Source organism: Eriocheir sinensis, chromosome 2 (genome assembly GCF_024679095.1).
Source record: "Eriocheir sinensis breed Jianghai 21 chromosome 2, ASM2467909v1, whole genome shotgun sequence".
In the NCBI taxonomy this organism is placed as follows: domain Eukaryota; kingdom Metazoa; phylum Arthropoda; class Malacostraca; order Decapoda; family Varunidae; genus Eriocheir; species Eriocheir sinensis.
The window spans coordinates 10,190,123-10,204,362 of NC_066510.1; the positions used below are offsets into that span (position 1 = coordinate 10,190,123).

The following is a 14,240-nucleotide window of genomic DNA, read 5'->3' on the forward strand; positions in this document are numbered from 1 at the left end:
ATGGCTCACCAAAAGCTAGCTTCTGTTCATTAAACTCTTGTAACACGTCCAGTCTATTAGACTGTGGCCTTTATGAGTGTAAAATATCCATTGTGAGTCTGTAATAACAGCTAAAGCCCAATGGGAGAAATCACATCCAATAATTTTGGGTAAATGTCCAGAAAGTTGCCCATCTCACTGCGGTACTTTTCACCCTAACCATGGGTTAGATCTCATAATTCTATGCATTTTGAACCCCATATATATGCCACGCAAATTGATAGAATCGCTGCTAGCGATTTTTGAAAAGTTGGTGTTTTGGTAATTATTGAAAATCACTCCGCGCCTCCAAAATACGATATTACGCCTCCATATTGTACTTAAGGGACGAAATACATGTCCCTTAACCATAATATGAAGGCGGAAAAACTTAAAAGTAATGAAAAGTGGTAAAGGTAGTGAAATGGCATATTATACATACGCGGGCTGTGTTTACATGGCGACGCAGTCTCGTCTACGCGGCCGTGCTGTGTAGACGTGCGTTGTCCTGTGCTCCGTCCGTGGATGCCCTGCCTTCCACGGAATAAACGGTGTCTAGAGGACATGGCTAACGACCATCCCTACTCGGCGGCTTCCGGGCAGTGTCCTGCCCCTGAGGAACGGCGCCTGTGGTCTGAGGAGACTGAAGAGATGGCCGACTCTGCCGAACTTGACCCTCGCCTTTGTTCGGAGGACCACGTGGCCAGCGCTAGCAAGCGGCTCAAGCCGGATACTCCTGGCTGCCTCTCCCCCACTGCCTCTCCTGTTAAAGCTGCCACCGCACCCATGGAGGGTGTGCAGTCTGGTAGCTCTGAGACTGTCCTGGTCGACGGTGAGGTGCCCCTGGAGGACACGCACCCAGCCGCGGCCCCGCGCCAACCCACCCGCCGCCGGCCCGCCGCCTAGACTTCCCCGCCGAGGCCGGGCTGACACCAGCCCAGCAATACACGTGGTTTGCATCTCTACTGAAGCAGCACGGTGAGTTGGAGCCGCTCTTCAAGGAGGGTAGGCTCCGACCTTATCTCACGGTCAGGGACGACGTCGCCTTCTACAAGCGACTCCTCACTGAGGGGTTCCTCGACGTAGTTTTGGTCGAAAATGCAGCGGAGCGGCAGCACACTGTCATCATCCACAATGTGCCGCTCTACATGAATGCCAACCTCATTGAGACCCCAGACAACTTTCTGTGGTTAAAGCGCAGGTATGCGGGCACGGCCCCTCGCCCGCAGCTTCTTGGAGCAGTGGTTGGCCACGTCCCGACAGAGGTGCACCTCCTCGGGGTGGGTCGTAAGGCTGTGGAGCCCTACACGGCGGAGCCCGACATCTGTCGCCACTGTTGCCGGTGGGGCCATCAGGAGTGGCGCTGCAGATCGGCCCCTCGGTGCCGGTATTGTGCGGGCACGCACAAATCAGCTCTGTGCCTCCAGAAGATCCAGGCGGGCACACCCGTCCCCCGTAAGTGCTGCAACTGTGGTGGTGAGCATAACGCCCACTACCACTCCTGCCCGATGAAGCCTAAACCATCTCGGGTCGCGGCGCCTGACCACCACCCTCAGCAAGGCCGCCCTAGGCTTGTGTTCCGCCCTGCTCCTCTCCCTCAGTCTTCGGCCTGGGCCCGGGGGGCTCCCACAACGTCCGAGTTTCCGCCCCTGCCGGGCTCGTCCGCCCCTGCTGCCCCAGCCTCACCCGCTGCCACCCCTGTGCCTCGCCAGGCTCCTGCTCCGGCACCCCAGCCACAGCCTACCGTCCCCCCTGTGCCGGCTGCCGGTTCCCCCGCTGTCGCTGGGTCGACCCCTGTCCTCCATCAGATCCTCGCTGCAGTCACCCAGCTGCAGGAGACGCTGGCTGCAACGATCTCCAGGGTGGCGGCCTTGGAGCAGCGAGTCTCCACGCCCCCGCCTGTGCGTGAGCTCTCCTCCATCCCGGCCCCTGCTCCAGCTTCAGCCCCGGCCCCGTGCCCTGCCCTGCCGTCTGCTGGTGAGGCCATGGACGCCGATAGTGGGGACAGTGTGGTTCCCCCTGCGGGCCAGATGAAGAACACCCCTGCAACCCCACCGGCTGTGGTGACTGCAGCTGCCGAGGGAACGGCCGAACCTCGCCATGGCCAGACGGGTCCTTCACCTTCACCTGCTGATCCTCCACTGCAGTGGGAGGCCACACTCCAGGTGCTGCTGGCGCAGTTTGCTTCCCTGACTCAGCAGGTGGCTGAGCTCCATCATCGGATCACCCCACTCCTTGACCGGCAACCACCCCCTCCTGACCAGTGAGTGTGTCCGCCTCTTAACTTGGAATGTCAACGGGCTACATGCCCGCTTCACTGACCTTCACTCCTATGTCATCACTCATAGGCCAGATATCGTTGCTCTTCAGGAGGTTGGGCCACGGGTGTCGGACCTGAGGGGGTATGATTTATATGTCTTAGATGGCGCAGCAGGCAGTACCCGGGGGATGGCTACGTATGTCAGACAGGGGACGGCGATAGTTTTTGAGGACATGGGTATTAATGAGGGCATTGAATATATCACTGTTTCTTTACTCCATATGGGTGAAACCCTATTTTTTGTTAACACGTATGTTCATGCGGGGGCTTTAAATCTTGCTAACTTTCCTAATTATGTTCATGAGGAGCCGACTGTTCTTGTGGGGGATCTTAACTCACGCCACCGAGATCTTGGTAGTCACCGCACCAATAATGTCAATGGTGTCCGCTGGAAGGCCTTCCTTGATGCCTCCGAGACGGCTGTCCTCACGGGGGATAATGTGCCCACACATGTTCAGGGGGGCAGGTTAGACTATGTCACTCTCTTTAACATGCCAGCTTTTACTGCCCAGACCCTTATTTCCAGGTGTTTGCTGAGTGACCACTTTGCCCTGGAGACGACCATCCCGATCCAGCCTGCCCCTGCTGTGTCCCGGAAGCGGTTGGCTGTCCCTGCTGCCCGGATGCCGCGCCTCGTTGCCGAAGTCGGGGCGTGGTACCATACTGTGAATGGATCCTTTACCGACGCCGCCTCGCTGTACCACGGCCTGCTGGACACCGTCGAGAGTTTTGTTGCAGCTGGCAGGGCCCCTCCAAGGCCCGCCAAGCGCCGCCTGCAGACCTACACCTCGGACCCGGCTGTCTCCAACTGTCAACGGACCCTTGCCTCGTACCAGCGGCGCTGGCAGCAGGACCCCGCCGATCGGGCTGCCCGCGATGCCATGGTCGCTGTGGCGCGCCACCTCACTGAACTCAGACAAGAGGCCCGGTCACGACACTGGGTCGCCTTCCTTGCCAGCGTGCGCAAGACCCGCTCCCTGCGGGAGGTTTGGCACCATGTCAACAAGGTGAGAGGGAGGACCAAACGGCTGGTGAGTGACCCTGACCCTGCGGGCCGGGCCCAGGACCTGATGTGCCAGTGGCAGAGGGCCTCCTCCCTTGGTGGTCTCCCTGCACAACACCAGGCCGAACTTGCCCGCCACAGGGAGCGGCGGATGGCCCTCGTTCAGCACCACGTCACACTTCTGGATGACACATGTGTCCCCATTACCCACGATGAACTCCTTCTTGCCGTCAAACATGGCAAGTCGACAGCCCCGGGCCACGACGGGTTGACTTACGACATTCTTAATGCCTTACTCGTTGTGCAAGGTGACAACCCCCTGCTTGACCTGTTCAACATGTCGTTTGCCGCAGGTTGCCTCCCCCCTCCGTGGAAAGCTGCATTGATCGTTCCCATCCCCAAGGGTGATGGCACCTTTCGCCCTATCTCCCTGACGAGCTGTGTGTGTAAACTGTTAGAGCGGGTGATCTTGAACAGACTTCTCTATAAGCTGGGGGACCGGCTCTCCCCAAACTTACATGGGTTTATGAAGGGCCGTTCCACAAGTGACTGTTTTCTTAAGTGCCTTAGTAATCCAGACGTGAATTGTCGCGCTTTTGTGGACTTAAAAGGGGCCTTTGATAGGGCCAACAAGGATGTCATAATGGAGGAACTCACTCTGCAGGGTGTCCGTGGAAGACTCTTAAGCTGGATCAGGGACTATTTGTATGGTAGGAGGGCGCAAGTGGTCTTCCAGGGTGCTACCTCCACGGAGGAAGTGTTTGAGCTGGGCACACCGCAAAGTGTCCTCAGCCCCATGCTTTTCAACATTTTAATGGACAAAATTGCTCGGTGGCCCTTTCCGGGCAATACTCAGGTCATTATCTATGCAGATGACATCCTTGTGCAATGCAGCAGTCCTGCTCTTCTCAGTTTAGCTTTGGAGCAGCTGTCTGCGCTGTGTGAACAAATGGACCTTGTCATCAATGAAACTAAGACGAAATTTCAAGCCAGTGGGAGGAGAGTTTCTCATCTGCCCAGCATTAATGGCACTCCTTTAGCTAGAGTTCCTACATACAAGTACTTAGGCGCCCCTGTCAGCTTCCAGAAATCTGTGCAGAGCGTCACTCATGTTCAGAACATCTGCCTTCCTAGGTTAGCTCCTCTTAAGGTTTTGGCTAACAGGGGCCTTGGAGTCGGCATCCCTGTCCTCAGGATGTTTTACCTTTCTGTCGTCAGGTCCCTCATTGATTATGCTGCCCCTGTTTTGGTACAGTTTAGTGCGGCACAACTTCACCCCTTGGAACTTATTCAAGATGAGGCCATGCGCCTCATTCTGGGGTGCCCCAGAACTGCAAAACTTGAGGTCATGAGGGCAGAACTGAATCTGCCTCGTGTTGTGGACAGAATCTGGGAAATTACTTGTCGCACCGTCAGCCGCCTGCTTCGTGCTGGTGCAGTGCCCCTTCACCAGGCACTGGTAACTCTGCACCGTGACTCCAGGGCTCCTGTTACCTCCTACCTTAGGAAAATTTATCTCATGTTAGCAGAGACGGGTGTGTTAGAAGCGTGCTTAGGCCTAGTTTACTCCCCGGCCCAACCTGCCTGGCCTCCCTATCGTGTCAGTGTAGACGTTGAACAACTACCTTTCCCTAAACGTGATTGGCTTCCCCATGTCCTCCAGGATCACTTCATGGTCAAACTGTCCAAGTACCCCCGTGTTCGGGCTGTCCATGTGTACTGTGATGGCTCCGTAGATGGCAGCAGGTCGGGCTGTGGCGTGTTTATCCGGGATTACGCTTCCCCCACCCAGTACACTGACATTGAGGTTACCAGGCGGCTGCCGGGGTACCTGTCCTCGACCCGGGCTGAGCTGTATGCCATCCTTGAGGCTCTCCACACTGTAGCAGCTTTGCACGAAAATGTCTACTTGCTTGTCGATAGCCAGGCTGCATTGCATGAACTTGTGTCCTCCTCCCCTGCCGACTGTGATCTTGTAGCTAAGTGCCTGACTGCCGTCCGTGCCCTTGAGGCCGCAGGTGCCACGGTCCACTTCACCTGGGTGCCCTCTCATGTGGGCATCCAGCTCAATGAGAAGGCAGACTGCCTTGCTCGACGAGCCCTTCAGGATGACACAGTGGACCCTGGCACTGACTATACGCTTAGCTATGTTAAGAATAGACTTAGGCATTATTCACGTGATAGCATTGCTACCCACCTCAGACACTGCTGTGACAATGGCAGCGCCAGCAGCCTCCACTATGTTAGTGTCTCCCAGCGCTGTGTTTACCCCTATGGGCGACACAGTGCCCTTCAGGATGTGGTAGCAATGCGCCTTAGGCTAGGCTATAGGTACTACTGGGAGGTTAGTAACTCCCCTGGTGTCTGCTGCACGCTCTGTGCCAGGCCGAGGGGCCACACACTGCATCACTATGTCATGGAATGCCCTCTCATTGCTAAGTTTAAGCCACGGGACTACCTTGACCTGCCCCAGACAATTTGTTGGCTCCTGAACCATGATGTCCTCCCTGCTATCCTCAAAGAACACCCTCAGTTTGCACCAAGGTGGTGATGCCGTGTGTGGCAGCCTGAACTACTGCCGTGCTATACAAGGCTGTGATCTCTGCAGTATTTTACTTTAAGGACTAGTATTTACTCTATCTCTGTGTTCATTCCCATCTAGTGCTTGGGCAATGTTCTCCGTCCCCACATTTTATTGTCTTATTGTCCAGGGGGAGGTACTGCCCCCTCCCTTGTTGTGCTTTCCTTCCTACCATTGTATCTTTTTAATTTCATGGTGCTACCTACACATGTATTAATAGTTGTATAATCACACTCTGTCCTGCCTGGGGGTTGGGATGGCATGTTCCTCCCTTCTCCCTTGTTGTTTACCTGCAACAATAAACTATCAATCAATCAATCAATCATGGCGACGCTATTGCGATGTGAGCAACGTTGCCAACGATCCGGTTAGCGATGGTACGCTAGGTTAGCGATGGTACGCTTAGTTAGCCATTAGCCCACGCATGTGAGACCAGGTCCACCACGCGTGGTTATTTTTTTTTTTAGAACACGCACCTATACCCAAAGGCTTTTGTGAAGGTTTGGGCCGGGTATAGTATTAGGTAAAGGTGCGTGTTCTAAAAAAAAAATAACCGCGCGTGTTGGACCTGTCTCACATGCGTGGGCTAATGGCTAACTAAGCGTACCATCGCTAACCGGATCGTTGGCAACACTGCTCACTTCCCAATATGGCCGCCATCAAAACACATCGCGCGTATGTATAATATGCTTTTTCACTACCTTTACCACTTTTTGTTTACTTTTAAGTTTTTCAACCTTCATATTATGGTTAAAGGACATGTATTTCGTCCCTGAAGTACAATATGGAGGCGTAATATCGTATTTTGGAGGCGGGGGAACAAAGTATCCAAGTCCCCCCCCCCCGTGACGCCCCGAGGCGGCCGCAAAAAACTCACTAACTTTTCAAAAATCGCTAGCAGCGATTCTATCAATTTGCGAGGCATATATATGGGGTTCAAAATGCATAGAATTATGAGATCTAACCCATGGTTAGGGTGAAAAGTACCGCAGTGAGATGGGCAACTCTCTGGACATTTACCTAATTTTGGCCATAAGGGCCACAGCTTCCCTCATCAGCTTCGATAGCTAGACCTGATCGATGTGAACGATTGCTTCAATCCTTGTAGCTGTGCCTCACTCACAATAATTTTCAATTTTCCATAGACAGTACAAAGGGAGAGCGGTTATGACAGCAAGACACACACAAAGGCAGTGTGTATGTCTTGTTGTCATAACCGATGGTTTCCTCCCAAAACGAGTGACTGTTAGCACACCTCTCTCTTCTCAGCTGCCTTGCAGTTGAATTATACACTTTGTATCCCCTCTGTGGCATGTTGCTAAGGCTAGGCAACAAGGCATTGTTACATTAAAAAGCAGCCGAATCCGCTTCCAAAATAGGTAAAATTATGTTTATATTACCTCAGTTCAAAGTCGGCGCAGTGCTCAAAGGGCCAAAAATGGCGTCCAGCAGCCTTATACACTCGGCCAGTGTTGCCACTTCGAAAAACATAATTGTACCGCATGTTGCACTGAAAAAGTACCATTCTTACCACTGAATCGCCGTGTGACACGGCGATTATACGGTCCACCCCCTTGTACGGTATTCCCCAGAGCTGGGCACTTCCGTACCTCTGTCCGCACCTCCGCTCCTCCGGACCTGCGGACCTTTAAACGAGGTGCGGAGGTCCGAAGTGCGGAAAGTTTTTCAAAAGTGCGGAAGTAACAGGTGCGGAACGGCAGTATTTTAAGTCCGTACCTCCGCACCTGAGTAGTTACTTTACTTCAGGTGGTGGAGATTCTATGCGTTAAAATGACAATAATGATAACAAAAATAATGGTAATAATAATAATAATAATAATGATAATAATAATGCTGCTGCAGTATTGCCTTGTATTTCTTTTTTTTAAGGTACGGACTAGATTTTTCAGGCGCGCTTTAATAGTTTTGGGTACGGTACCGGAGGTGCGGAGGTGCGGTACCGGAACGAGTGAAAAATTTTTAGGCGCGGAAGTACAGGTACGGACTATATGTGTTTCGAGGTGCGGAGGAGCGGTACCGGACTACCCGATATCCAGTAACGCGCCCAGCTCTGGTATTCCCCCACATCACCCTAGGTCTCCCAACTTTCTCTTTTTGTTGTCTGGTCCTAACTTATGTACGTTGTGCGGGAATGTCACGGAATGTGCGGAAATTTATATCACAAGAATGATGGTACCACTGATCTCTAATATAACAGAGATCAGTGGATGGTACACACATTCTGCTGCATGAAGGTCTCGACCAAAGTACTCTACCCGGTACTCTTTAATCACTATAAATGGCCAATCATCATTACGTGCTTTACAATTCAGAAGTAGGCTATTTTGTCCACAAAGGTTTATGTTCTAACATCGTAATCCGCACTGGATTTGCTAGTATATAACTCTGTGGCTCCCACAAAATAAGCTTTCCCTTTTGCTGTCAGAAATGACGTCACATCAATTGGGAACATTGGCAAATGCTGTAAAATTATGAATTCACTAAGGTGATGATGTGAACAGATTGTTTTAACACATACAAGATTAAAAAGTTACATTGCTTAGGGTAGAGGCAGATATATGGCAGTTTTGAAATTTGATGGCCATCTTTTTTGACGTCATATTTAGACCCTTTCTGATGTTCCTATGTTGGCCTACTTTTGATACGTTGTTCACTAGACCAAATACTAGCTACAAGAAAATGCTTTAAAACACTTTCTTGCAATTTTTGGGGGGATTGCACCATTTTTTTCATTTCATATTTTTCATATGACCACTAAAGCGCAAGCGATCGCTCTCGGTTGCCAAGGCAGGCGATTGCCACCAGTGGCGATCGCCCAGCGCAACTTCTCCAACCAATCGACACAACTAAATCCACTGGCCCCGACAACATTCCCGCCTTCATCCTCAAATCCTTGCCCCCATCCTTCGCCCAATCACTATCATCCACCTCATTACCCTCTGACTGGCTTTTGGCAAACATTAATCCTTTATTCAAGACAGGTGACCGGACTGACCCTGCCAATTATCGCCCCATCTCACTAACATCGATTCCATGTAAAATTTTCGAACACATAATACACAAACACATAATGAATCACCTTGACGCAAACAACATCCTTACTGACTCACAACACGGCTTTCGACCTAAACGCTCATGTGAATCGCAACTCATTACTACATATCACGACATTACGAGGCTACTTGACCGACGTGACATTAAACAAGTTGACACTATTGTTTTAGATTTTGCCAAAGTCTTTGACTAAGTCCCGCACAAAAGACTGACATTAAAATTAAAATGCTACGGTATTTCAGGACCTATTCTTCACTGGATCACTGCATTTCTTACTTACAGGACTCAACGTGTTCTTCTTGACGGATCTTCTTCATCCGACACTTTCGCTGTTTCTTCAGGTGTCCCACAAGGCACCGTTCTAGGCCCCCTTCTTTTCCTCCTGTACATTAACGATCTTCCACTGTCAACGCGCCTAACTCTTCCACTAGACTATTTGCCGACGATAGTTTACCGTTTAGAGCAGTAAAGACTACTGACGACTGCAGACTACTACAAAACGACTTGGACGCCCTCGAGCGGTGGGAACCAAGGCAAGTATAGAGAAGGTATCGTCATACAGGCGGGAGGAAATCACTCGTTGGCAACTCCTATAGCCTTCATGCTTGGCCACGCCCCATCCTCGTTGTCTGCCCAAACCGACGACTTCACACACCTCACTCCCACCCTGTTTCCTGACCCCAACATTCATTTTTACGAAAAACTAAGAACACCATCATATTCTTGAGAAAATTATGCATCACACTAGCATAAATTTGTAACAATAATGTAAAATTACACATACGAAAATCAGAGTTAAGTGAAGGATGGAGTAAACATGTTCTTGCACTTATTTCCCTTCAACTCCTTAGTACTCAGCTGGTTTTCGTCGCATCACTTTTATAAGCCCAGATCCTGAATCTGCATGCTTTTCTGCTTCTGATGGTGTGTGGTATCTCCCGAGGTAAAAATATACATAGGGTCAAAATCGCCTCCGAACATAAGCCGAGCCGTGACGGCTTTCATTCGCTTCGGCATTTGTTTACTCAAGTCAGACTCGCCGCTCACACACAGATGGGGCGTGAGGTGAGCGGCGAGTCTGACTTGAGTAAACAAATGCCAAAGCTAATGAACACCGTCACGGCGTGGCTTATGTTTGGAGGCGTTTTTGACCCTATGCATATTTTTACCTCGGGACGTACCCTACACCATCAGAAGCAGGAAAGCATGCAGATTTAGGATCTGGGCTTATAAAAGTGATGCGACGAAAACCAGCTGAGTACTAAGGAGTTGAATGGAAATAAGTGCAAGAACATGTTTACTCCATAGTTCACTTAACTCTGATTTTCGTATGTGTAATTTTACATTATTGTTACAAATTAATGCTAGTGTGATGCAGAATTTTCTCAGGAAGATGATGGTGGTCTCAGTTTTTCGTAAAAATGAATGTTGGGGTCAGGAAACAGGGTGGGAATGAGGTGTGTGAAGTCGTTGGTTTGGGCAGACAACGAGGATGGGGCGGGGCTTAATTAGGTTCGAGGAAGGGGCGGAGCTTATCGAGACGCCAGCCAATCATCGTCCAGGATGAGATGCCGTGAACATTTCTATTTATATTTTTTATTCACCGACAATTGCTTCATAGGGTATAAAACAAAAAATCCACATCTTTTTTTTATTTTATTGTAGTAGTTTATAACCTAAAAAAGATCCGAGAGGTCCTAATAAAAAAGCTCATTTCAAAATTTGGTTTTTCACGTTCTATGAGAGTGACGATACCTCTCTATACTTGCCTTGGTGGGAACGCACCTGGCAGATGCACTTCCGACCAGACAAATGCAAACTTTTAAGATTCACCAGAGCGCACAACCCCCTCCATCACACTTAATTACACTCTCCACAATTCAAATTTAGAATCAGTTCACACACACAAGTATACCTTGGCATCCATCTCTCAACTAACTTGAAATTCAACACCCACATAGACCATATCAGTGCCACAGCCAACAGAACACTGGGGTTCCCGAGGAGGAATTTACATAACTGCACACCTGACATTAAACACATAGCTTATGACACACTTGTGAGACCAACACTGGAATACTGCTCCACGGTGTGGGATCCTTACACACACATGCAGAAACATTGATAGGTTAGAACAAATCAACACCAAGGCGGCTAGGTTCATTACAAACAATTACACTCGAACGCCTGGAATCACAACACGGATCAAACAATAGATAAACATGAACCCTCTTCACATACGCAGACAAGCACACAGACTTACACTTATGTACAAGATCACAAACACTCAAATTGACATTGACCCACAAACATACCAACACAAGGCAAACAGTCAACGTACTCGTAACACACACATCCATAAATACCAAACATATCACACTAACAGTGACGCATACAAGCACTCATACTTTCCACGCACCATACGTGACTGGAACAGCCTCCCTCAACAGATTTTAGACTGCGGTACAATAGACTCATTCAAAAAACAGATACATACTCACTTGTCACCACAACACACCAACACTAACAATACACTTGATTCGCTTCCCTCCCCTGCACACTCGGCTCCCCCGTCTCCCCAACAGCCAACAAATGCGTGTTATGCACCATGCAGGTGCCCTGCGCATTATTATCCAGATCCAGATCCAGAATCGTTGACCTTGGCAGACGGTTTTTAACGGCCCCTAATCATCAACGCTCTCCAATTGACTTTGGGCATGGATATTCGGCAGGCCTGAGTATGAAGTAGATGTTGAAACCCACCCAATGAATATTTGTTAAATCAAAACTCCACTCCTCAGTCACTTGTTTTACACAATAATACATGTATAAAACAGCTGTTAGCTAATGTCCGTGAAAACCGCCCCTAGTGTGTGAGAGCACAAGGCAGGTAGTCCAGTGCCCGGGTCCCTGCCGCCAGGTGGCGGGCCAGGCCAGCCTTGTTTACACGACAGCAGCAGCAGGATGGCGGAAGGGTAACTTTGTTTCTCTTACATATCTGTCATTTTCCTTCCTGATGACTGACCTTTATATCTTGACACACCCAACGATAAAACAACTCCGTGTAGTTCAGCTCTAGGTAGATGGGAGTGGCGTGCAGGGAGGCAGTAAAGAAATACTCGCAGACGAATGTGGCCGCGTAGTTGCAGAAGATTGTTTTGTGTGGTGTGTGTGTGTGACGTTATTCCGTGCTTTCGTCCAAATACAAAATATTCAAGGATGTACTACATAGAACTATACAACACCTTATTCTCAAATAGGTGTACTGGTATGTGCGATTATTTTATTTTCAGTACATGTTACTTGGCTGAAGGAGAGAGATTGCCCGTGTAATGCGTGTGCTGTTCAGCCCCATAAGTTATGTTTGAGAATCCCAATACAATTATCCACTTTTGAGGAATTCATGTGACAATTGTGGAGATTGACTCCGCATTTCCATAATACGATATTACGCCTCCATATTATAGTTAAGTGACGAAATACATGTCCTTCAACCATAATATGAAGGCTCAAGTACTTAAAAGTAAAGAAAAAGGCCTAATCCCCTTCCCCTATTGATCTTGGGGGACCCGTGGGAAATCGGGGTTTTTTTTGGGTGGGGGAGCATATTTAAACTATATACTCCAACCGAACTTTACATAGCCTCTAACGGGGCTCTTTGCCCCGCTCGACCCTCCTGTGCCCCCCCCCCTGGACCCCCCCACATGTATGATGCGCCAGTAAAACTAGAGAAGTACAACAGTGTGTGTGACCTTGGAAAGGTTATTATTCTCGTGGGGGCAATATTGGAGACGCATAGTGAATCTCCATATTTACCTTTCATGTTTTGGATTTTGTTGATGTATGTCAGGTAAAACCTTTGCAATGGAAACTAGTTTTTCGTGCCTTGTCATTCTAGTCTGTGTGCTTGTTCATCCCATTTTCTTTGTCCTGATTTATTTTATACATGTAATTATATCATTCTTGGGTCCTATTTTGGTAAAATTCTAGTGTTTGCCCATACTCCCCCCTCCCCCCCATACAAGCCTGGGGACCTGATAGGAATGCGGGGTTTCAGGTGGGGGACACGAAATCCGTCGCATTCGCGTATTTTTTTAATGGGGGGGAGGGATAAAAACTAGATCTAGGGAAATTCCCTAAATTTAGGGAATTTTTCCTCCCATCACCACTAAAATAAGCGTTTGCGACGAATTTGGTGTTTCCCATATGAAAACCACGCACTCAGTGGATCCCCAAGCTTGTTTTGGGAGAGAAGCGTAGTGAACCCACCATACGATGCTCACCTCACCATCTGGCGTGGCACCGGCGGCCATCTGTGCTCACATAAACCGCCTCCACCACACTCATGTCCTCTTTCTAGTAGGTTGTCACCTCATCGCAAAGTTTCTGTCCTCCAAGTAGAGTCCGTGGCACCAAACACAGTGTATCTTCATTGTTTATCACTGACACAAGTAAAACTACCAGCTAGCCATGATCCATCCAACACTGTGCCTTTAACACTACTGCGGCTTGTGCAGGAAGTGCAGTCTCTCGAACCTCTTGCCCGAGCTGTTTGAACACGTGAATCCTTAATGACTGGATTTTGAATCTGCTTCACGGGCTCATATTCCCAGTATACAAGGTGATTGTGGATATTGATTTCGCGCCTCCAGAATATGATAATACGCCTCCATATATCATAGTAAAAAAAAAAAAAAAGTACTTAGAAGTAAAGAAGCCGAATTAATCCCCTTCCCCCAACGATCTTGGGGGACCTGCGTGAACTCGGGGTATTTGGGTGGGGAGCACATTTAAATTACTCCAACCGAAGTTTACGACCCCTGTTAACCAGCGTGGTGGACCTGGTCTCACATGCGTGGGCTAATGGCTAACTAAACGTACCATCGCTAACCAAGCGTACCATCGGTAATAGTATTAGGTAAAGGTGTGTTTTCTAAAAAAAAATTAAACACGCGTGGTGGACCTGGTCTCACATGCGTGGGCTAATGGCTAACTAAGCGTACCATCACTAACCAAGTGTACCATCGGTAATAGTATTAGGTAAAGGTGCGTGTTCTAAAAAAAAAATAACCACGCGTGGTGGACCTGGTCTCACATGCGTGGGCTAATGGCCAACTAAACGTACCATTGCTAACCTAGCGTACCATCGGAAATAGTATTAGGTAAAGGTGCGTGTTAAAAAAAAAATAATAATAATAACCACGCGTGGTGGACCTGGTCTCACCTAGCGTATCATTGCTAAC

At 49.2% G+C, this 14,240-nt stretch overlaps 1 protein-coding gene across 1 annotated transcript; it reads left to right on the forward strand.

Annotated features, from left to right (window-relative positions):
• Nucleotides 1–582: 582 nt before the first annotated feature.
• Nucleotides 583–13,494, forward strand: LOC126998151 (uncharacterized). Its single transcript, XM_050859587.1, has 4 exons — nucleotides 583–850; nucleotides 955–2,281; nucleotides 2,865–4,554; nucleotides 13,462–13,494. The coding sequence occupies exons 1-4, from the start codon at nucleotides 583–585 to the stop codon at nucleotides 13,492–13,494; spliced, it is 3,318 nt and encodes a 1,105-aa protein (XP_050715544.1).
• The last annotated feature ends 746 nt before the right edge of the window (nucleotides 13,495–14,240 follow it).

Excerpts from the sequence above, each read along its gene's own strand:
- LOC126998151 (XM_050859587.1), top strand. The coding sequence starts at position 583 with ATGGCTAACGACCATCCCTACTCGGCGGCTTCCGGGCAGTGTCCTGCC. Across the intron at positions 2,282-2,864 it reads CAACCACCCCCTCCTGACCA|GTGTTTGCTGAGTGACCACT; the intron begins GTGAGTGTGTCC and ends CCTTATTTCCAG. Across the intron at positions 4,555-13,461 it reads GGATGTTTTACCTTTCTGTC|CTAGCCATGATCCATCCAAC; the intron begins GTCAGGTCCCTC and ends TAAAACTACCAG.